This window comes from Gossypium raimondii, chromosome 4 (assembly GCF_025698545.1).
Source record: "Gossypium raimondii isolate GPD5lz chromosome 4, ASM2569854v1, whole genome shotgun sequence".
Classification (NCBI taxonomy): Eukaryota; Viridiplantae; Streptophyta; class Magnoliopsida; order Malvales; family Malvaceae; genus Gossypium; species Gossypium raimondii.
This window is the reverse complement of record NC_068568.1, coordinates 42,490,579-42,511,898: the sequence shown is the minus strand read 5'-3', so window position 1 is coordinate 42,511,898 and position 21,320 is coordinate 42,490,579. Positions and strand designations below refer to the sequence as shown.

The 21,320-nt window shown below is 35.1% G+C and overlaps 4 protein-coding genes across 13 annotated transcripts; 3 read left to right on the top strand and 1 right to left on the bottom strand.

The window, feature by feature from the left end:
* The first annotated feature begins 210 nt into the window (after positions 1–210).
* On the top strand, positions 211–8,951 carry LOC105779703 (paired amphipathic helix protein Sin3-like 2). 3 transcript variants are annotated; one of them, XM_052629651.1, is made up of 23 exons: positions 211–492; positions 579–654; positions 1,173–1,388; positions 1,484–1,664; positions 1,742–1,840; positions 1,963–2,136; positions 2,216–2,489; positions 3,218–3,354; positions 3,454–3,529; positions 3,607–3,636; positions 4,236–4,426; positions 4,514–4,668; positions 4,833–4,960; positions 5,057–5,311; positions 5,603–6,211; positions 6,363–6,442; positions 6,601–7,104; positions 7,307–7,407; positions 7,489–7,627; positions 7,700–7,852; positions 7,994–8,157; positions 8,301–8,412; positions 8,509–8,951. In XM_052629651.1, exons 2-23 carry the CDS (start codon positions 581–583, stop codon positions 8,635–8,637), a joined length of 3,981 nt encoding a protein of 1,326 aa, XP_052485611.1. In that variant the 5' UTR covers positions 211–492; positions 579–580; the 3' UTR covers positions 8,638–8,951. The 3 variants fall into 3 exon arrangements, with proteins under 3 accessions (XP_052485611.1, XP_012459048.1, XP_012459047.1); XM_012603594.2 differs by having other exon boundaries at positions 212–492; positions 6,366–6,442; positions 6,601–7,215; XM_012603593.2 differs by having other exon boundaries at positions 212–492; positions 6,601–7,215.
* A 1,509-nt stretch (positions 8,952–10,460) lies between these two features.
* Positions 10,461–12,573, top strand: LOC105780366 (uncharacterized). 2 transcript variants are annotated; one of them, XM_052629650.1, is made up of 4 exons: positions 10,461–10,523; positions 10,621–10,686; positions 10,797–10,863; positions 11,479–12,573. In XM_052629650.1, exons 2-4 carry the CDS (start codon positions 10,630–10,632, stop codon positions 12,288–12,290), a joined length of 936 nt encoding a protein of 311 aa, XP_052485610.1. In that variant the 5' UTR covers positions 10,461–10,523; positions 10,621–10,629; the 3' UTR covers positions 12,291–12,573. The 2 variants fall into 2 exon arrangements, with proteins under 2 accessions (XP_052485610.1, XP_012460107.1); XM_012604653.2 differs by having other exon boundaries at positions 10,461–10,686.
* Positions 12,574–16,204: 3,631 nt separating this feature from the next.
* Positions 16,205–17,553, top strand: LOC105780000 (probable galacturonosyltransferase-like 10). Its single transcript, XM_012604048.2, has one exon. It carries the CDS (start codon positions 16,312–16,314, stop codon positions 17,398–17,400), a length of 1,089 nt encoding a protein of 362 aa, XP_012459502.1. The 5' UTR covers positions 16,205–16,311; the 3' UTR covers positions 17,401–17,553.
* Positions 17,554–17,584: 31 nt separating this feature from the next.
* LOC105780001 (hypothetical protein) lies at positions 17,585–20,553 on the bottom strand. 7 transcript variants are annotated; one of them, XR_001129161.2, is made up of 7 exons: positions 20,013–20,553; positions 19,653–19,920; positions 19,001–19,096; positions 18,679–18,884; positions 18,331–18,412; positions 17,909–17,968; positions 17,585–17,813 (listed from the first exon to the last, which is right to left on the bottom strand). XR_001129161.2 is itself a non-coding variant. In XM_012604050.2 (6 exons), the coding sequence occupies exons 1-5, from the start codon at positions 20,426–20,428 to the stop codon at positions 18,337–18,339; spliced, it is 1,062 nt and encodes a 353-aa protein (XP_012459504.1). In that variant the 5' UTR covers positions 20,429–20,553; the 3' UTR covers positions 17,585–17,968; positions 18,331–18,336. The 7 variants fall into 7 exon arrangements, 3 of the variants coding, with proteins under 3 accessions (XP_012459504.1, XP_052485609.1, XP_012459503.1); XR_001129162.2 differs by having other exon boundaries at positions 17,585–17,808; XR_008195349.1 differs by having other exon boundaries at positions 18,336–18,412.
* Positions 20,554–21,320: the final 767 nt, after the last annotated feature.

The following is a 21,320-nucleotide window of genomic DNA, read 5'->3' as shown; positions in this document are numbered from 1 at the left end:
ATGTTAATGATATTCAAATTTTCATGAAAAATCAACCCTAATTCACCAAAATCAATCCAGAAGCAAGACTTTAGGATATGCCAAATTTTAAATTGGAATTGGTATTAGGAGGAAATTAAAAAAATAAAATACAATAAAATCGAATTGGAAATTAACCCAAAGAAAATAAGTAAATAGGAAACCACAATACATAAAGGAAGAACAATACATAGCACAGAAAAGCGTGTTTTCCAAATTTAGGAACACATAAGCCATCTCTCTCTTTTACCTTCACCAGTCTTCTGAATATAAAAGAAATTTTCTTTTGATTTTTGGATTTGGACTTTCCCTACGTACCGAGCTTCTCTCTTGTACCTCTTCTTTTGCTTATATAAATATTACATATATTGTGTTTGTTCAATTCTTTTACCTCTTTACACAACCCAACCAGAACAAAGGATCAGAACGGTTTTGGTTTCTGTGTCTTTCCCTTCTGTAAGATCTGTTACAGAGGTACGTAGATTTCTTTAATCCAATTCTTCAACTTCTTCGAAAATTACTCATGTTTGATTTTTTTTTCTTCTTTTTTTGGTTTACAGGGATGAAGCGAATAAGAGAGGATATATATTCCGGTTCTCAATTTAAACGCCCATTTGGTTCTTCGAGGGCTGAATCGTAAGTTGTTTTCTTTTCTTCTTTTGTTGGCTATATTTTCTTTAATCTGTTTAAACTAGTTTGCTTTTCTTTTTCGAGGGTTTGTATCATTGGTTTTGCTTTTATATGAAAGTTTGGTTTCATTGGCAATCTGGGTTGTTTTTGGTTTGATGACTAGTTGGATATTGTCGTGAGCTTTAATTGCTTTGTTTAATGAGGTTAGACAGGGAATGTTGTTGAACTTTTTGCTTATGGGTTTGTTCTGTTGACCACCTGAATCGAGTTATATTTATGCTTTTGGCTTGTCTTGTCATGTTTTGCTTGAAAAGCAGGTTGGTTTTTGTGATTCTGAGATCGTTACTCTTAGTAGGATTTTTTCACTTGGTTTTGTAGTAAGTAGTAAATTTACTTCTAGTTTATTGGAAACTTTATCTTTTAAAAGCATATTAGATTAAACAAGAAAAACTTTTGAAGTTCTTGATCTGTGTAAGTCAAATGGTTGTGGTTCTGAATTTTGTGATGATTATTTACCTATGAAGCTATGGGCAAAACCAAATGCTGGGTGGAGGGGGAGTGGGAAGGGGAGGAGCAGCCGGAGGAGGTGAAGGTGGAGGAACGGTAGGAGGAGGCATGTCACAGAAACTGACTACAAATGATGCTTTAACGTATCTAAAGGAAGTGAAGGAGATGTTTCAGGATAAAAAAGAGAAATACGACATGTTCCTTGAAGTCATGAAGGATTTCAAGGCTCAGAGGTATCAACTTTTGAAACATTGAGTTTAGTCAATGAAATAAATGTGTTACTTGCTTTGAACTGCTAAATGTTCAATGCATCTTTCACCGTCTGCAGAACTGATACAGTTGGTGTCATTGCCCGAGTTAAGGAATTATTCAAAGGGCACAACAACTTGATTTATGGATTTAATACCTTCCTACCTAAGGGATATGAAATAACCCTTCATGAGAATGAGGCTCCTCCGAAAAAGACGGTGGAATTTGAAGAAGCAATCAGTTTTGTTAACAAGATAAAGGTGAAACCATTGTTCCATAATTGTTCTCCTTATCAACTCCTTGTCTAGCCATCTAAATTATACATTTTATTTTGCAGAAACGATTCCAAAACGATGAGTATGTTTATAAATCATTCCTGGATATCTTGAATATGTACAGGAAGGAGCACAAGGACATAAATGAGGTCTATAATGAGGTAATATGTCTTATTTTGGTTTGTACCAGTGTTCATTGGCTCTGTGGTGCTTTCTGAATATTAATCTCTTTGAACTTTTATTACCAGAAAATGTTACTTGATTCTTTTTCTGTTTTCTTTAGGTTGCTTCTCTTTTTGAGGACCATCCTGATCTGCTAGATGAGTTCACAAGATTTTTACCAGATTCTTCAGCAGCGCCTTTGACTGAACAAGTTCCATATGGTCGAACTTCAACTCAGCGCTATAATGAGCAAAGCTCTGCTACACCCACCTTGCAGCATATACAAATGGACAAGGCAACTGTCACTGTTTTTAATATACAATTTTTGGTACTTGCTACTTTGAGGCATTTGTGATATGGAATCTTTTTTACAGCAACGTCAGAGGGATTGGATTATGACAGCCCATGCTGACAGAGGTCTCAGTGTTGATCGTCCTGAACTGGATGATGATAAAGATATCCTGAAAATGCAAAAAGACCAGAGAAAGCGTGTGGAAAAGGACAGTAGGGATCGGAGAACTCGTGAACATGATGATCCTGAGCATGACAACAACAGGGATTTTAACTTGCAGCGATTTCCTGACAAAAAGAGATTGGGAAGGAAGATTGAAGGATTTGCTTCCAATGATGAGAGAGAGACTTTTAAAAGTGAGTCTATCTACTTTTTGACAGCTTGTATTTGTTTATAATATGCAAGCTATCATTTTTGTTTTTGTTTTCAAATACTATAGTTATATAGTTTTCTTTAATGTATTAGGGTGACTGTTTTGTTGTTCTTTTGTCATCTATTGCTAATAAAGTAGTCATTATATATTCTTCAAGGTGCTTCTCTCCATCAATCATTTATGTGATTTACTGGTGAGAATGAGCTTGTAGTTTTATTTTTGCCTAGATGAAGATGTGAGATATGGTTAAATTAGGTTAGTTGCAATTTTCAATGATCTTTTGACTTTTGACTGGAAGGAAGCTGTATAAGCATGTTATTTTTGTTTCCTGTGATTTTGAAGCGATCTATGGCTGGGAAAAGTACTAAGAGGTTAGGTAGTCCATCTTGATGTTTTAGCAAACTCAGCTCTTAATATTTCCGGGGTGTTGATAGACTCGGGGAAATGATAGGAAAAATTGATAACTCTTTAAGGGTGAAGTTGCATCAGGTGTTATCATAATGTAGGGAAATACTATCAAGGTTTTAACCCAAGGGGAATTCCTTTGAATTTTGTATTCGCACATGATTGTTAATGACCTTTTACAGCCTTTCCTTTGGAGTTTTCAAATATTTTTCTGTGCTTGTGTAATGTGATTGGGGCTAATCACATTCTTCTTGTCCTTGATATATCAACCTTATGAGTTTTAGGTTTTTCCTATTTAAATCTCAGGCATGTGCAACCAAGGGTTCATATTCTGTGAGAAAGTTAAGGAGAGGCTATGCAGTTCTGATGACCACCAGGCATTCTTAAAGTGCCTTAATATTTATAGCTATGGAATAATAAAAAGAAATGATTTGCAAAATTTGGTATGTTACATTTGACTTTTCATTCAATCCACTTATCTTTGTAAAATTATCAAGAGGCGCATGTTCACTTTCTACCTTTGCTGGTTCTGCCTATTTCAGGTGACTGATTTACTTGGCAAGCATCCAGATCTTATGAATGAGTTCAATCAGTTCTTGGAGTGTTGTGAGAACACTGGTAACTGCTGAAGTATCTTTTTTAAGTTTTATTTTGATTATCCTCATGGCTGTTTCTAACCCAAATGTCTTCTGCAGACGGGCTTCTTGCTGGTGTTATTAGTAAAAGTATGTAATTGATATCTTCCCTTTGTATCATTTTGTTATACATGTTCTTATTTTTCTCAACCATTGTCTCATTTGTCTTATTCTCTTATTTGCATAGTTTAATGTTATGAGATGCAAATAAAATCTTATGTTTGTATATTTATATTGCAAGAGGATGGGGTCTTGGCAACAAGCCTTATTTGGTGTGTCACATCTATTGTTTTCATATTTCCCATCTCCCCAACACCAATTCAAAGGAAGTTTCTCCGGCAAACCCGTTATTCAAGGGGATGAATCAGGTGCAGGGGTTAGCTTCGGATTCGTATAGGTGATATGAGAAAGAGCATGTGGGGTTTTTTTACTTCCTTAGAGGAGAAGCCAATGAATTGTGTGATTTGACTGTTTTCGGTAAAGTAGTTAAACAGCTAGTGGCGTGTATCAAAGGTTATCTTTCACATTCGTTCATAGGAGATGAAATTGGCTTTGATTGTGCAATAGCTTTGTGTTCATAGGGTCCCCCTTTTTTTTTTTTTTTTGGTTGATAAGTGAAAATAGCTTCTATTGAGAACTTATAGTTGCATACATATAAGTTGCAATGATGTTTACCCCTTTGATTGCAGAATCACTTAGTGGAAATGGACATACGTCCAGGCCAGTGAAGATAGAGGAAAAAGATAGAGAACAGAGGCGTGAAATGGAGGGGCCTAAGGAAAAGGAGAGATACAGGGAGTATCTGGCAAAATCCATACAGGAACTTGACCTTTCCAACTGCCAAAGTTGTACCCCAAGCTATCGGCTTCTGCCTGATGATGTATAAAATCTTGATTATTTTTTTCAAATGCGAATTATGCTTGATTTGATATTCTGATTTTGATGTTTTTTGGTGTTTGTCTTTCAGTATCCAATACCTTCGGCAAGTCAAAGATCAGCGCTTGGCGCTCAAGTGCTGAATGATCACTGGGTATCTGTGACTTCAGGAAGTGAGGATTATTCTTTTAAGCACATGCGCCGAAATCAGTATGAAGAGAGCTTATTCAGATGTGAGGATGATAGGTAAAATATGCCGACTGCCCTCTATATGTCCCAGTACTATGTATGCAACAAATATAGTAATTGTTTTTGTTTCTCTTTGTTATTTGGTTCTTATGTTATTCCGATCACAACTTAATGTACTGGATCCTTCTAGACATAATAGATTTCTTGTCTACTGCTTGTAGATTTGAACTGGATATGTTGCTAGAATCTGTGAGTTCAACTGCCAAGCGTGCCGAGGACCTTCTGAACAGCATTAATGAAAATAAAATCAATATGGATTCTCCAATTCGTGTACAAGAATACTTTACTGGTTTGTATTTATTACTTGATCATTGAATTATACCCTAGTATCTGCTAGTTGGATGTTCATCTTTTTTTATTTTTGATCCCTTCTGAATCACTGCAGTTCTAAATTTGAGGTGCATTGAGCGTTTATATGGTGACCATGGTCTTGATGTAATGGAAATATTACATAAAAACCCTGCTCTTGCATTGCCTGTCATTTTAACTCGCCTGAAGCAGAAGCAAGAAGAGTGGACAAAGTGCCGTTCTGACTTTAACAAAGTTTGGGCTGAAATTTATTCAAAAAACCATTATAAATCACTTGATCATCGCAGCTTCTATTTCAAGCAGCACGATTCAAAGAACTTGAGTGTAAAATGTAAGAGGACTTTCCATATCAACAATGCAAAATGCTGCATTTTCCCATGTTGCAAAATTTACCATTGATGAAACCATTAATTATGTCTTTAATAATATGATTTCAAATGTTGCGATATCCTGCTGAAGGGTTGAGGGAAAATTTTCATTTGTACCAAAGCCGCAAGTTTGATAGATTTTAAAAGTATTGTTGCATGCTATTCCATGGTCTCTTGAGGGTGTTTCTATCTTCTATATTCTTATTGCTTTGCTTATCTAATCCCATCATATTGATCCTTATTTCCAATTACAGCTTTAGTGGCTGAAATCAAGGAGTTGAAAGAGAAGAACCAGAAAGAGGATGACGTTCTTGTGGCTAGTGTTGCTGGTCACAGACAACCCTTAGCTCCACACCTCAACTATGAATATTTGGATGTTGACATTCATGAAGACCTATATAAACTTATAGAATATTCATGTGAAGAGATGTGCTCGACTAAAGAACAGTTAAGTAAAGTAATGAGGCTCTGGACCACTTTCGTGGAGCCAATGTCGGGCATTCCTCCTCGACCTAATGGCAAAGAGGGTACTGATGATGCTGGTAAAGCTCAGAATCCTGCTGTAAACTGCGTTACGTCAAGCATTGCTGAAAGTGGTGGAAGTCCCAGAGCTGATACTACTGTTAATTCTACACAACAAAAGGCTGCCACTGACAGAGATGAGAATGGTTCACCTGAATTAACTAATTCCTGCAGAAATGGTTTGGCAAATGGGGAAACTTCAGCCAAAGAACACTCAAGTCATTTATCTAGAGATGATTTAAAGAAGAACACTCAACCTGGAATAAACATGCTGGCAATTGGAGCCCTTGCATTTGAAGCCGAAAATAATCACAGCAAAAGCAATACTGAAGGGGCTTCAGGTGTGTATATCTGAAAGAATCTGTGACAACTATTTTCCCTGATTTTGTTGTTCATTGAACTAGTTTTTACTATTAATTTCATCTTATTATTCCCTGCTCTCCAAAATTTTGTTGCAATACTGCGATTTAGAATTTCAATAATGTCATGCAGCAGCATCTAGACCTAGTAGCGTTGCAGCTGGTGAGGATCTTGAACCTGAAGCTAATGCAGATCTTCTGCACACATCAGAGGTATGAGTTTATGCTTTGTCGACTGTTGTATTCTACTTAGCATGGCTGAAGCTGATATTACAAATTCCTTTTGTAAAATAAAGTAATAATTGACATCTTTTTATTTCTTTGAATATTTTAGTCATAAAATGCTTGTGTGAATTTTCTTGGTATTTCAGGGTGGTGATGTAACAAAACATGCTCTATTAGTTAATGGAGTGCCTACAGATGAGACTAATGCTAGTAGATATCTCGAAGAACTTGCTGGTCCCTTGAAAATTGAGAAAGAAGAAGGTGAATTATCACCTAATGGTGATTTTGAGGAGGATAATTTTGTTGCTCATGGTGATAATGGCCTAAAGGCTGTTCCAGTGGCGAAGCATAGTGTTGAAAGTGGACAGTATCAGTCTGGAAAAGGGTCACAATGTAAGGATGCTGGAGTTGAAAATGGTGCAGATGCTGATGATGAGGATGGTGAAAATGCCTCTGAGGCTGGTGATGATGCATCAGGCAGTGAGTCTGCAGATGATGAATGCTCCCGTGGAGAGCACGAAGAGGAAGAGGTTGAGCTTGATGAAGTTGATGGTAAGGCTGAGAGCGAAGGTGAAGCTGAAGGGATGAATGATATGCATGCAGGAGGAGATGGCATGTCTGTTGCAACTTCCGAACAGTTTCTTTTTACGGTGAAGCCTCTTGCAAAACACGTACCTGCAGTTTTTCCTGAAGAAGATCAAAACATTTCTCGGGTTTTTTATGCAAATGATGATTTCTATGTTCTTTTCAGATTTCATCAAGTGCGTAAGCGCCCTGAGTCATTTAGTTATTTATTCTAATTTTTCTTTCTACATTTTAACAAGTCTTCAATCTTTGGATTTTTTTGTTTAGATCCTATATGAAAGAATACTGTCTGCGAAAACAAACTCAACAGGTGCTGAGTTAAAGCGGAAAAACTCAAAAGAATTGTGTTCTTCAGATTTATATGCCAGGTGATTTACAAATCAATAGTTTTGCCAAACAATATTGCCTGGTTTATTCTAATTCAAAAGCTTCATTTCTTTGCTACATAGATTTATGAGTGCACTGTACAGTCTACTTGATGGATCTTCTGACAATATGAAGTTTGAAGATGAATGTCGAGCAATAATAGGAAACCAGTCATACGTATTATTCACATTGGACAAGTTAATATATAAATTGGTTAAGCAGGTTTGCTTTCTTTGATGATCGTTCGTGTCTTCCTCTTTTTTTCTACTGTACTGAATGATAGTTTCGTTGCAGCTTCAAGCTGTTGCAACAGATGAGATGGATAATAAGCTTCTTCAACTGTTTGAGTATGAAAAATCCCGGAAACATGCAAGGACAATGGATTCAGTGTATTACGAAAATGCGCGTGTCCTCCTTCATGAGGAGAATATTTATCGATTGAAATCCGTAAGTTTGCATGCCCTCTACTACGACCACTTTTTTGGAAAAAGAATCGAACTGAAACACAAAATAAGGCACATGAAATGCTATAATGCGTTTGTGTATGTTTGCATGTATAATTGTTTTATTTTGTTTCCCTTGTTACAGTCATCTTCTCCATCTCGATTATCTATTCAGCTGATGGACAATGTGATTGAAAAACCTGAGGCTTTTGCTGTTTCAATGGAACCTAATTTTTCAGCTTTTTTGCACAATGATTTTCTATCAGTCTTTCCTGGGAAAAAGGAACCACATGGTGTTACGCTAAAGAGGTAATAGCCGACAACATTAGGTTTCATTTCATAGGTTCTGCCAGCCCCTCGTGTTATTATAGTTTGTTGTAGCAAAGATTTGGAACAACCCCATACAATAACCAGCCATTCATATGGCTTTTTCTCTGCTGAGATTTTTGCAGAAACAAGAAAAAATATGCAAACCTAGATGAATTTGCTGCCATTTGCATGGCTATGGAAGGTGTTGAACTGGTTAATGGCTTAGAGAACAAGATAGCTTGCAATTCATACAAGGTAATCTTTCTTTACTAATAATAAACCGCATATGCATGTATTATTTTAAAAAAAATTTAAATTTGTTTTTAAGTATGATCTATGTTTTATGTTCAGATTTCTTATGTGTTGGACACCGAAGATTTCTTCTGTCGTAGGAGAAGAAATTCGCCACCAAAATGCGGATCATATAATACTCAGGCAAGACTACAACGGTTCCATAAATTTTTATCGGCTTCCCAATAATATCCGGCACGAACAACATTGCAAGCTTTATACTATTTGTGCATTTCCTGTAGAAATGCCATTGGTGCAACCGAACCGAAAGCGGAGACTAGATGCAAGTTGGCCATACTAGTAGTACTGAAGAAGGAAGAAATTGTTAGAAAAATGTAGCATATCTGTAAGATCATATGCTCAAAGTTCTTGAGCCATTACTGTGTAAATAGGGTTTTGCATGATATTTTGTAATAACAAAAAAAAGGAAAAAAGAAAAAAGAAAACAGGGTTTTTAATGTCTCGTATTTTATAAAAAAAGAAATTTGAATTGTTAAACACGATATACAAGAATGCATAAAGGGTTAGGGCTAGTAATCTTAACGGAATGTGCATCAAATTTTCACATCCGCATTGTTAAAGGTAAATGATATTGATTTATTTAATAATAGGAACTAATTTAATCTGGGATATAACAACTTCAATATAGAGTTGTTTATGGTGATTTGATTATATTTGAGGTCGATTTTTCGTTTTATTGTTTACAAACAAAATACTAAAAACTTATTGGATTGGATGTATTGGGTCATAGAGGTCAGACTAATCTTGATATGGGAAATGCATAAGCGTAAGGAAGAGTGGAGTTATGAAATAGCCGCTAGTGTACACCTTTGCTGGCAAAGGATTCATTCATGCAATACATAAAGGAACACCTTATGAATATCCCAAACATCTCTTCCTTAATTACTTTCTCGTGTAATTCACTTTGTTTTTTTTTCTTATTTGTTATTACTTTTAGTTTTCATTTCCATGAAGACTAATGCAGAAAAGTGGAGACCTCTTAACGTTGTCATCACGTTGACTGAAGCTAAAATGCGATTATCAACCATTAATTCTCCGATAGTTTAGTTTTTAACGCTGCCAGTGTAGCAGTCACTGTGCAACAGTTTGATCAAAGTTTTCTGCATTCCTATAAAATGAAGCAGAAAAAGGATGGGAACAAGTGACTGTAATAGCTCCTACTCCGGTAGTCTGGCCCAAAAATAAAGTGTGATAAGATATTTGGGAAATAGGCCCATATGATGATTTAGCGCTAACAGATTTGTCGAATCTGGACTATCCACGTGGCCTTTTTAAGAACATTCTTATTTTCTTACGCCAATTCAACCAAATTCAAATAATTAATAATCTTATTATTTTCCTAAAATACCCTCCAAACTTACTAAAATTTCTTACTCAACCTTTTCATATTCAAAAGACCTTATTGCTACCATCCCATTTCGAAGAAAAGAAGAGAAACTTCTTTAATTTTACTTTCACATGTGAGATTAGTAGCCTAAAAATTTGGCCTGTAATTTTTTTTATATTTTCAAATATGTTTTGAAAGTTTTTGTTATTCTATAAGTTCTCTCATTTATTTATTCTTTTAGGAATTTGGTTAAATTTTAAATTAAAAATAAATTTTAAGATAAAGAAAGAAAGAGACTTAATATTCAAGAAAATTGGACTTGTGACACACAATTTATGAGTGAAAAGAAGCGAATTGTTTTAAAAAGAAATGCTTTCAGTGAAAATAGTCATAAAAAAGAGATTTTCCATGAATAGATATTAATTCTATATTTTACAAAATTTTATTTAATAATACAATAAGAAAAAATATTCTCATTTAATTTTCCACCTGATGCCAAAGTAGTGAAATATAAAATTTCATTAAAAAAATAGTTTACCATTATTGAAAGTAGAATTCTTTATTTAAAACATAAAAACATTTTGGTAAAAAATTCAAATGGCAAGGCCATTATAGTAAGTAGACTTTTATATAAATAGAAAGAAATCAATTCTAAGGAGGGCTATGCAGAGTTTGTGTGTGTATCTCATTCTATCCATTTTCAGCCGTTTGATCGTCATTCTATCCGGTAATCCGTTATTTCTCTCCTCCGGCGTTGATCTCCTTCTTCGTCATACACTGTTTTCCTCTTCGCCAAACACCCTAAAGAATTTTTATTGTATCAGTTTCTCACCATGGTTTCTGATTTCGCCTCCAATGTTTCTCTGCCTTGCCCTTCTAAGAAGAAGAGAGTGAGTAATTTAAAAAAATAATAATTTGTGTTTGTCTCATGAGGAAATGTAGATTAAGATTAGTTTCATATTTTGAAAGTTTTTTTCTTCTTCTTTTTTTGATGATCTAGACAAATAGATTGGCGAAATTGAAGCAGTATAAGCTCGATGTTAGGCGTGAACAATGGCTGTCTCAAGGTAATTTTTTTAATTATTATATTATTTTTATTTTGAATGTGATTCTCTCAATAGAAACTAGAAAGATTGATTTTTTTTTAAAAGAACTGAATGGAGCATTATTGAAAGGGCATTTGTTTGAACAAAAAGAATTAATTGTTAGGAATGAATCGCTTATATTGGACGTTGCGGTTTTGGACGTGTGATAGGAAAATAAATTGGGAATTTCGAGTACTTATCGTTAGGGTTTTTCTTTTCGTTTTATTAAGCCAAATGAATGCCTTACATATTTTTATCGACATGGTTTTGTTGAGTTCCTTCTTCTTCCATTTTTTTTTTCTTTTGACCATTTTTAATATTTTTATAGTATTGAAAGTTGGTGGATGCACATTCTGAGTATCAAATACATAGAAGAACTATAGGGAGAGAGTTGTGATAAAAGCAAAAAGCTTTTGACCCAAGGTAAATTTACTGGTGGGATCTAGGAACTAATATGAAAGAAGCAATTTTTATCTTATTTATGAGGTGAATTATTAAGATGGCTTTTGGGTTTGGATTGGCAAAAATTACCAAGTTACTGCATTTTTAGTAAATTCAATTAGTTGTGCTCATAATGGAGTCGGATTGCAAATGCAGTAAAGAACAAAGACTGCAAAGTGGATTTGAATGGGTGTGCTGGGTCTCCTCCATTTTCCACAAAGAGAGCTGATGAACAGAACAAATCATTGCGCAATTTGGAAACAAATTTGAGGGAAGAGGAAAGTGAAGATGCACTGAGCATTCATGAAAGTGATTTGGAGTCCTTGATGAACTGCCCCATTCAAAGCAATCTGGGAAATAATGACACGAAAGAAGCTATTAGTGTACATAGCTGCAGTGGCAGTAGCACTGGTTCTTGTTCTGGAAGTGTCAGTGAGGAAGAGAAGGATGGGTGCCTAGACAATTGGGAGGATGTTGCAGATGCCTTGAGTGCAGATGACAGTCAACATAACTCACCCATGAATTCTCCTGCTAAATCTGAAACAATGGTTGAATGTGCTAGTGCTGACCAACAGTTCAAGGACAAAAGAATAGATCAGTCGAATTCAGAGAGTAGGCAAACAGTTTATGGTTCCCACACGAATTGTCGAGCATGGAGGCCTGATGATGTTTTGCGTCCTCAAAGTCTGCCAAGCCTTTCTAAACAGCATGACATTTCTTTGAATTCGAATTGGCATAGTGGCCATGGGGCTATCACCTGGAAACAGAGGAGCACTATGTATCACCCTTCTTCATGCCCTATCTGCTATGAGGACTTGGATGCCACAGATTCTAGTTTTCTCCCTTGTTCATGCGGATTTCTGCTTTGCCTCTTCTGTCACAAAAGGATTCTTGAAGTGGATGGGCGGTGTCCTGGATGTAGGAAACATTATGATAGCATTAATAGAAATATATGTTTCAATAGATGAGCTGTGCTTTTCAACTAGCTTGTTCTTGTAGAATGAGTCCTAGAGCATAGGAGGAAAGTTTCTTTGTTTTTCCTCCTAATAAAATGCATGTCTTATATCTCTCCGTATATTAATAATGTCTAGAAACAGTTTGCTGAAGTGACCTAATGCTGAATTAAGCCAAGGGTTAGTTTCATTTATTTGCATAATGTTTTACACGCTTTACTCTTAAGAAATATATGTCAATATCTGTATCCAAGTACTGTGGTTGGCGATTTTAATTTAGTGGTAACTTTTGCTTTCACTGCTTGCCATTGCTCTCTTTCTGGTCCAAACTATTTGTATTGTTTTTCTTTTGCATGTTCTTATTAAATCTTTTTAAAGCATTTCATATGAATATCGGATTCTTGGCAGGAAAGTCATAGTGTAATGTCAAAAAGGACTTTGGCAATTTATCCACTTCTTCTTTGTTGCTTGGTTTTCAACCTGCTTCTCTCTTTCTTATAAAGTAGGCTTTTGGTGTTTTCTCTCCTTTTTGAGTTATCATGCACAGTTATATACTGTTTCCTAGATTCTTTTTGCCTGAAATGTAGTAACTGCATGCATCTTCCGGAGTGCTACTTAGTTAATTTGTATCATGCAGCCTAGCCTTCACAAATCTAGCATTTTGGCACTTGTTTTGCATATACACATGCATTTTGTAGATACGGTTTTGAGAACTTTGCAGGTTAAGACATCAGATTAGCAGACTGAACTGTGCTTGCAGTTGCACCTTTTAAATGGCTTGGTGACCAATGATAAAAGGTAACATCTCTCACCATTTCAAGTTTTTTCCCTTCCATTTGAAGTTTCTTTCTTTTCTGTAGCCAGAAAATTTTGGTGAGGCTGGAAAATGGAGCCAGGGAAGAGAATCTACCTGGCTTTGGCCTTTACTGTCTAATCTCTTGCTATCAGGTTGCTTTCTGCAAATTCTATTCATGAAATCAGTTTCTCCTTTTACTCACTGTTGAGAGGATTCTTAGATATTTCATCACATTGCTCTTTTTACCTCTCTCCTTCTCCTTTGTTACCTGCATTGACTACTTACGATGAAATTGATACAATCTAAAGTTGAATCTTGAATAATTGATTATGAGTTCTGGCTTGTCTTTACTTTTTTTTATTTTTAAAGAAGAGAGGTACAAATAAAGGCCTAGTAGTTCTTAAGACATGCAACCACAATAACCTCATAAGTGGGTTTAGTATTAGGCTAGACACACCAGCTGAAAGCCTCAAATCCAAACTGTTCAGTTGATTATCACATTAGGTGACACGCTGGATTGTTTAAAGTTCTAAAAGCTAGGTTAGTATTATTGTGCTAACATCAATGCTAAACAAAGCCTAAATAACACCGATGAGTCAAGTCTTTAGGTGATAATGTTCATAAAGATAGCCATCTCCTTTCTTTTACTTGTTGAAATCCAGCTTTAGGGTGTGTAAACTCAAATCTTAAGAGTCTATTAAAGTCTTTCCTGCTAAAATTCCTTTTTTGGCTTGTATTACTTGGAAGGCATATATTCATTACTAGTTGCACAAATGAAGCCAATGCATTAATTCTTTTGTAAGAAACCTTCATTAAACAAGAGAGCATTGCAGCAGACATAATAACAATACAGTCCAGCTGTAACAGAGAGTGCATGACAGCAATCATAGATCACTAAAGCACAACTGACGGCACGAAAGCCAGTCGAAAACAAAGTCAAGACAGCTGACAAGAAAGCCAATTGAGACCAAAGATCAAACATCCAAACCCCAGAACAAAAGCGTGATGACCCAAGGATCACGGTCAACACCTTCACCAATGACAGCAAGGAGTAGGAAATAAACCCAAGGTAATTGGGGGGGGGGGGGGGCTGTAAAACCATTGAATCCTGAGTCATTCATGGACCTTGCTCTGGCAGATGATACAACTGTGTTTTGTGGAAAAAATACGGGGGAACAACAACAATAAATGCATTAAATTTGAACTGGCCTTCTCTTTGTACTCTTCTCCTTGTCTGCTTTGCTTTCTCAGACTCTTCCAGATTTAGAAGTTAAGTACAGGTATAATTTTTTCTTTTCATTTTTTATTATTCAAAGCATCATATTTGATATTCATGTGCGTGTTTTGGACCCATAAGCCAAAATTTCCTTCTCCATTGTTTTACTTTTTTCAAAGCCGGTCCTGTAAAACGTACATCTTTGGCTTGTTGCAATGCAGCTTATGTTACTCTGATCAATACAAATGTACCGATTATTCGTTGTCAGCAATGTTTTCTGGACTCTTCCGACGGTAGGTTATGTTAATCTACAGAATGGTATGGAGATTAATTCGTTCTTTATTTTTTCACTGAAGAGACTAAAATGTAATCTAAGATATAATATAGGGGTTTTGTGATATTGTACCAAATTATGTCTGATTTGACACAAATTAAATGACCTCAACGGCTGAATGAAAGATTCCAGAAGGATTGAGGTTGGTGTAGCGTTAGAATAATCAAAAGACATAAATGTATAGAAAGGAAAATTAAAATAAAATAGAAAAATGCATATCTTTGGTCAATGTGATTTTTGTTGTGATGTCAAAGAAAATCTCAAAATAGAACACTCCAACAAGGAAAAATAATCACACATAAAAGCCTGCAGCCATTCATGGCTGTCCACGTGACTGTTTAAACATTGAAATAATTCTCTTGGAAACGAAAAGGTATCAAAAGCATAGATTAGGTTATTAATTTGATTGAAAATGACTGTTTTAACGTGTTTTAGTTTTAAATTTGTGGTGTTTATGGCTGGGTAAGTTGAGTTTAAGCATGGTATTATACTTGCTTATGTTTGGTTTAGTCTGAAATTTGGACTTAAAATAAATTTTGTTTAAATTTGCTCATATTTGTATAATTCAAGTTTATTTTAAATCCACTCATTTTATTCTTAATTTTTTAAAATTTTATTATTTTAATTTAATATTTAATAAATATATTTTTATTTTTAAATTTTATATTATTTTAATGTTTACATTAGAGTACTATTGTATATTTAGTATAGATTTATTTTTTGTGGTATAAATTACATAATATATAAAAATAACATAATATAAAATATCATAAACTTAAAAACGAGTCGGGTTAAGCTTGGATTTTGAATCTTTAAGCTTGAGTCTGATCCTTAGTTTAAATGGATTTAATTTTTTTATTCGAGCTCATTTTTCGGATATAATATTCTTGTTCAAACATTTTCAAATTTCGTACGAACCTTTATGCTTGGACGGATAATTCAACTCATTAAAAGGTGTATTGTAAATTAGGTGTGTTGTGCCTCAAACCGTGTTTTTATCGGATAAAAACTACATATTTTATTCTTATTTAATTTTTTTGATTTGTCCAATTATTTTTGAAAGGTAACATAAATAAATTGATTTCTTTTTCTTTTTTTCTGAAAAAAGGATCTTAAAGAAGAAAGATTGATGGATACAGAAAAATAACTGAAATTAATGAGAAAAATTTGTAGAAATTAAGCATGAGGCACCACTCAAACCTATCGGTAAAAATGCAAAACAAACTGAAGGGGTTAACCATGAATCACTGAAAAATAAATTGAATTGGTTCATGGTATGTGGTCTTCCGTCAACCGCACTGCCCTCACCCCCCCCAAAAAAAGAATGATTAATTCAAAGCACATGGTCCCTTGTTTTTCCAATGGTGAACGAACCGACATAAAGGCTACCAAGCAGTTTCCAGGAACCAACAATTAACAAACAAATTAACAAAAGAAAATTAAACGAGTCAATCAGACCATTGAACCTTCTCCGCGTCCCCTCTTAGAAAAAGCAGACGTTTTTGGACTTTGGTTTAAATCTTGATTGGACTCTTTCCATCTTCATTTATTCATATATATATATATATATATAAATTGCACTTTTCCTTTCAGTTTCATTTGGATTGGAGCCATTGTTCTCCAATACTTTCTTCTTAAGGAACTTGATCAAACAAACAATTTTTTTTTTTGGATTTCAACAATCAATATCATGTTCCTATCAAGATTTGTTCTTGCGTTTATTTTCCTTTCTTCATTGCTTCTTTTCCCTGCAAATTCAATCAGGTTGTTTAAAGCTGAGGATGAATCGGATTTGTTCATGGAGGCACCAGTGTATCAAAATGGACCTCACTGTCCGGTTTTGGGTAAAGATACTTTGATATGTGACTCTTCCGTTGTTCATATTGCAATGACCATTGATCCTGAATACTTGAGAGGCACCATTGCAGCCATCCATTCAGTTGTGAAACATGGTTCATGTCCACAAAACGTGTTCTTCCACTTCATTGCCTCCGATTCCAGCTCGGTTGTACCAACCCAACTAACTCGGATCGTGAAGTCTGTATTCCCATCTTTGAGTTTCAAGGTTTATGTTTTCCAGAAAAAGCTTGTAAGGGATCTTGTTTCATCTTCAATCCGTCAAGCTCTTGACAACCCTTTGAATTATGCAAGGATTTATTTAGCTGACTTACTTGAAACCTGCATCCAAAAAGTGATCTATTTAGATTCAGACACCATTGTTGTAGATAACATCCAAAAGCTATGGAACATAAATCTCACTGGTTCCAGAACAATTGGGGCACCCGAGTACTGCAATGCAAACTTTGACAAGTATTTCACAAGTGATTTCTGGTCAAACCCAAGATTTTCAAAGGTATTTGAAGGCAAAAGAGCTTGTTATTTCAACACAGGTGTGATGGTTATGGATTTGGGGAGATGGAGGCAAGGTGATTACACAAGGGAGATTGAGAAATGGATGAGAGTTCAGAAAGATAAAAGGATTTATGAATTGGGTTCTCTGCCACCATTTTTGTTGGTTTTTGGTGGGGATATTGAAGCCATAGATCATAGGTGGAATCAGCATGGTCTTGGTGGGGATAATTTGGTTAACAGTTGCAGAACATTGCACCCTGGTCCAATAAGTTTGCTTCATTGGAGTGGGAAAGGGAAACCATGGGTTAGATTAGATGCAAAGAGACCTTGTTCAGTTGATTTCTTGTGGGCACCCTATGATTTGTATAAATTTCATGGATATTCTCGGCATCGACAATTGGATGGATTTAGATTTGATTCTTTGTGATTTATTTTGATTCTTCATCTTTCACCTCTTTTCAGTCACTTTGTATTCTTTTTATTATTATTATTATTATTTTGTGTAAATAGACACCAAAGAAGCTGCGGGATTTTTTTTTCAGCTTGTATTGTAACAAGAGAGTTATGTTTTGTGTGTAAATCATTTTGCCTATTTTTGAGTAAACCGTGAATTTAGAAAAACTCAATACTGTGAATTCAATTAACCGGTGGGTGAACATACAAGTGTCCCATATGAGGTACATTCAATAAGTGTCCCACATTGGGGTATGGGGTTATATTCAATTGTTTAAAGACTATAGTGAATTTGGAGCCCTTGGATGAAGGTTCATATGTTTTTGATGCATTTGGAGTCGTTGGATGAAGGATAGGTTCATATCTCCGCATCCATATCCGACTATACTTCAAGCACAAGTGTCAAAATGGGTTAAACAAAATTAAACAATTGGAGCAACAAAGGTCTACAATTCCACAGGCTTATAGATATAATTTACTACCTTTATTCTTGCCTGGCTCTGAATTTTGCACTCAACTTCTAGCAGCCCTGGTAATATAACCTACACAAGTTCAATGCCTATTCAATAGTATCCAGTATTACTTCTACCTTCCTTTTTGGTAAAGGTATTGAACGGAATTGTTATATTGCAACTACGAATTCAAAGGACTCACCCCTTCACCTGCTGTTCTGTATAGGCAAAGAGTCAAATAAAACAAGCAAATTTTCTCTAACCCTAATTTTTTTGAAGATCATATTCTCATATTCATAACATGAATATATGTTATATACGGATACTTAAAAAATAGAGTTGGAACAATATAAGTTTACTAATAGCTTCATGAAGAAGAATGTACATTACCTGATAAACCAAAAATAACACAAGAAAGACAAGAAAAAGATAGGCTATACAATTTCACAAACCTTACTCTATAATAATCCGACGACACAACTTAGTTGCAATCTGTTCTCCAAGCCTCTCAAATGATGACCTAATAGCATACACCTGTCAGAATAAAACAATTTGTAAGGCAAACATTGATGGAGAAAACACAAAGAAAATGATAAAAAAGGAAAGAATAAACAAATAATATTACATATTATAAAGGAGGAGTGTTTTATGGATCTCTATGTTACAGTTCATAAGGCAAATATAGATGGAGAAAGCAAAAAGAAAACAAGAAAAGCCTAATGCATTCAGCAACGTCTTGAGTGCAAGAAAAGCCTAATGCACCAAAATTTAAGAACTAATTAACTTGTAAGAAAATGTACCAGAAAAGCAGCTTCGCTAGGTAATCCCGGGAAGTGCCAACAGTGCCAGAAGTTTCATCGGCAACATCTTGATGATTATTTCCTTTGTTCACTATCCCTGAGTCCCTCTTAAGCTCATTCTTAAAGGGCCTTTGCAATATGTTTTGAACAAGCTGGTGGATTGTTTCCTGGACTTGTACTGATGATGGTTGGGATAACTCAGTGACCTGGCAACAAAAATTTTACGTAATGAGAAGATTTTTGAGTTCCATGTAGGATCAAACTAAGATAATTCATTTTCAGAACAAGATAATCTAATAAAAAACATGATTTTGGTCATTACCATGTCGGCATCCAAGGATCTTAAATACTCCAACAAATCATTCCTGTTTTCCTTTTCACATTCTATTTGCACATTCTCCTTCTCCACATTCAGTTCCTGAAACAAAATAAAACAATTAGCTTATACAGAGGGAATATACGGAAAGCACATTATCTACAAACAGACATGTATGTATACTTAAATGCCAAACTATTGACAAGCACGACAGTGATCACCCTAAAACAACTGCTAGCCAATGTAAACTTCGGAAAAACGGCATGACAGTCATCAATATAAACATTCTTATTAGCACATAACAAGGAAAGAAAAGGGCAGTATAAAATTGATTGTGAAAACATGATTGTGGCTAGACTTGGCAATATCAAACAAAATACAAACACAAGGCAAAAGTAACCAACAACATAAACAAGAAATGGCACAAATATGAGTTGTTAGGTATAAATGTAGCTGTAACCCTCTAAAAACCAGAGATACAGTCAGGATGAAGGAATTCAATCACTACTCAATGAAGAAACCAGAATCTAAATACCCAATAGTATTTTTAGAAGCAGAAAAATCTACAATTAATTTTCTCAAAGATACCATTACCTAAGAATACTTCATATAATTATATCAAGCCTCATTTCACTGATATAAAATGTAAAATCCTTACCTCCACCGCATCAGATAACTCCGCTTGCAGCTTTTCAATATACTTCAAAGCCTCTGGCGACAATTCCCCGGAAACCCTCGACCTAATCTTCTCGAATTCTTGAAAGCCATCACCTTGACTCGCTCTCTCCTCCCTTTTCTCCTCAACCACCTCTCCCTGCCGCTGCCTAATAGCTTCCTCTGTCTCCCCCGCCACCTCCTCGCCCGGTGCTGCTCTTTCCAGATTCCTCATCAGTGAAACCCTATACTCCGCGTTCCACAACGTATACCTAAAGAGAAAAAAAAGGTTTTTCTTTTAAAAAAAATGCAATAAATTATGAAGTATAAAAGTTTTTATGAGGTCGAAAATAAAATAAGTTACCCAGTGATGATAGAAGAGAATAGAAGGCGATGAAGAGGAGGAGTGGAGACGGAAACCGAAACGGAGAAGTGATCAGATGGAAGAATCCCTAGCATAGTGGAGATAGTCCGCTTCATGGATTCCTTGGCGGAATAAGAAACCCCCTTGGAAACAACGGAATTGTCGAGAGGTTCGATGTTCTTCAACATATTAGCAATTACTAGCAATCCACGATCTAAATTCGATTTCTGCGTTGATACGAAGTAGTCATCGTCGCAGACTCCGCCACTGTTTAAGCAGCTGACAGTTAGGGCGGAAAATGGGCGGTTGTGACGGTTACGGAAGAAGCGAGATAGAGAAGGTGGGAGAGGTTTCGCGGACAAGGTGGTGATGCGGGAGAAGACGACGGCTCGAGCGGTGGCTGTCGTCGATGCCATCTCAGAGTTGAGGGCTTCAAGATTTTTTGTGTTTTCCGTTTCTTACCCGTAATTTCGGGCAGCTAACCTAATTTTTTATTCTTAAATTTCCTTTTTTTTTTTTAAACTATTTTTGTTTGGCCCACGGGAAATCGGGAAGTTGAATGACTGAATGACACTTTAATTTGTTAAGGGTTTTCCTTTTCTTCGGAAAAAAGAGAACAATTTTAAAAAAAATTATCTTATGGTAATATCTATTCTATGGTCGTATCTAAAATAACAAGTTTTATTTCCAACTCGAAAATTTTGATGTGGTTACGACATTAAAAGTTATAAATTATAAATTGCAATTTCGGGTAAGGACTATATTGAAATTGGTTTAACAATTGAAGGATTAGGTGAAGAATTAGTCCTAGTTAATTAAGTCAAGTGACCATTAAACTATTGGACTTGAGGAATGGCAATTATCTCTTGGATTAGAGGTAGGGAGAGGAAAGGGAAGTAAGGCAAAACTTGTTTTTCTTTTCTTTGTTTGGATGTAATTTGTAAGTTAGGTTAGAGAAAGTAAAAGTTGAATATCTTTATTTTCTCTAAAAAGTTAAAATTTTTATTAGCTCAATTTCGGGGGAAAGTTAAGGAAAGAATATGAAAACAAAATTTTAATATGTAATTTCTTTTATAAATAATTTTATTAAAGAGTTACAATTGTAAAAATTTATTATAATTATATTTTTCTCCTGTTCATCCAAAATAAAAATGAAATTAAAATTATTTAACTTTCCTTTTCTTTACTAATTTTAACAATACAAACAAAATAATGGGTATTTATTTATTTATTTTTAGCTTTCCACCTTTTTTTTCCCCTTTTCCTTTCTTTTCATTTACTACTTTTAATCCAAACATAATGTAAATA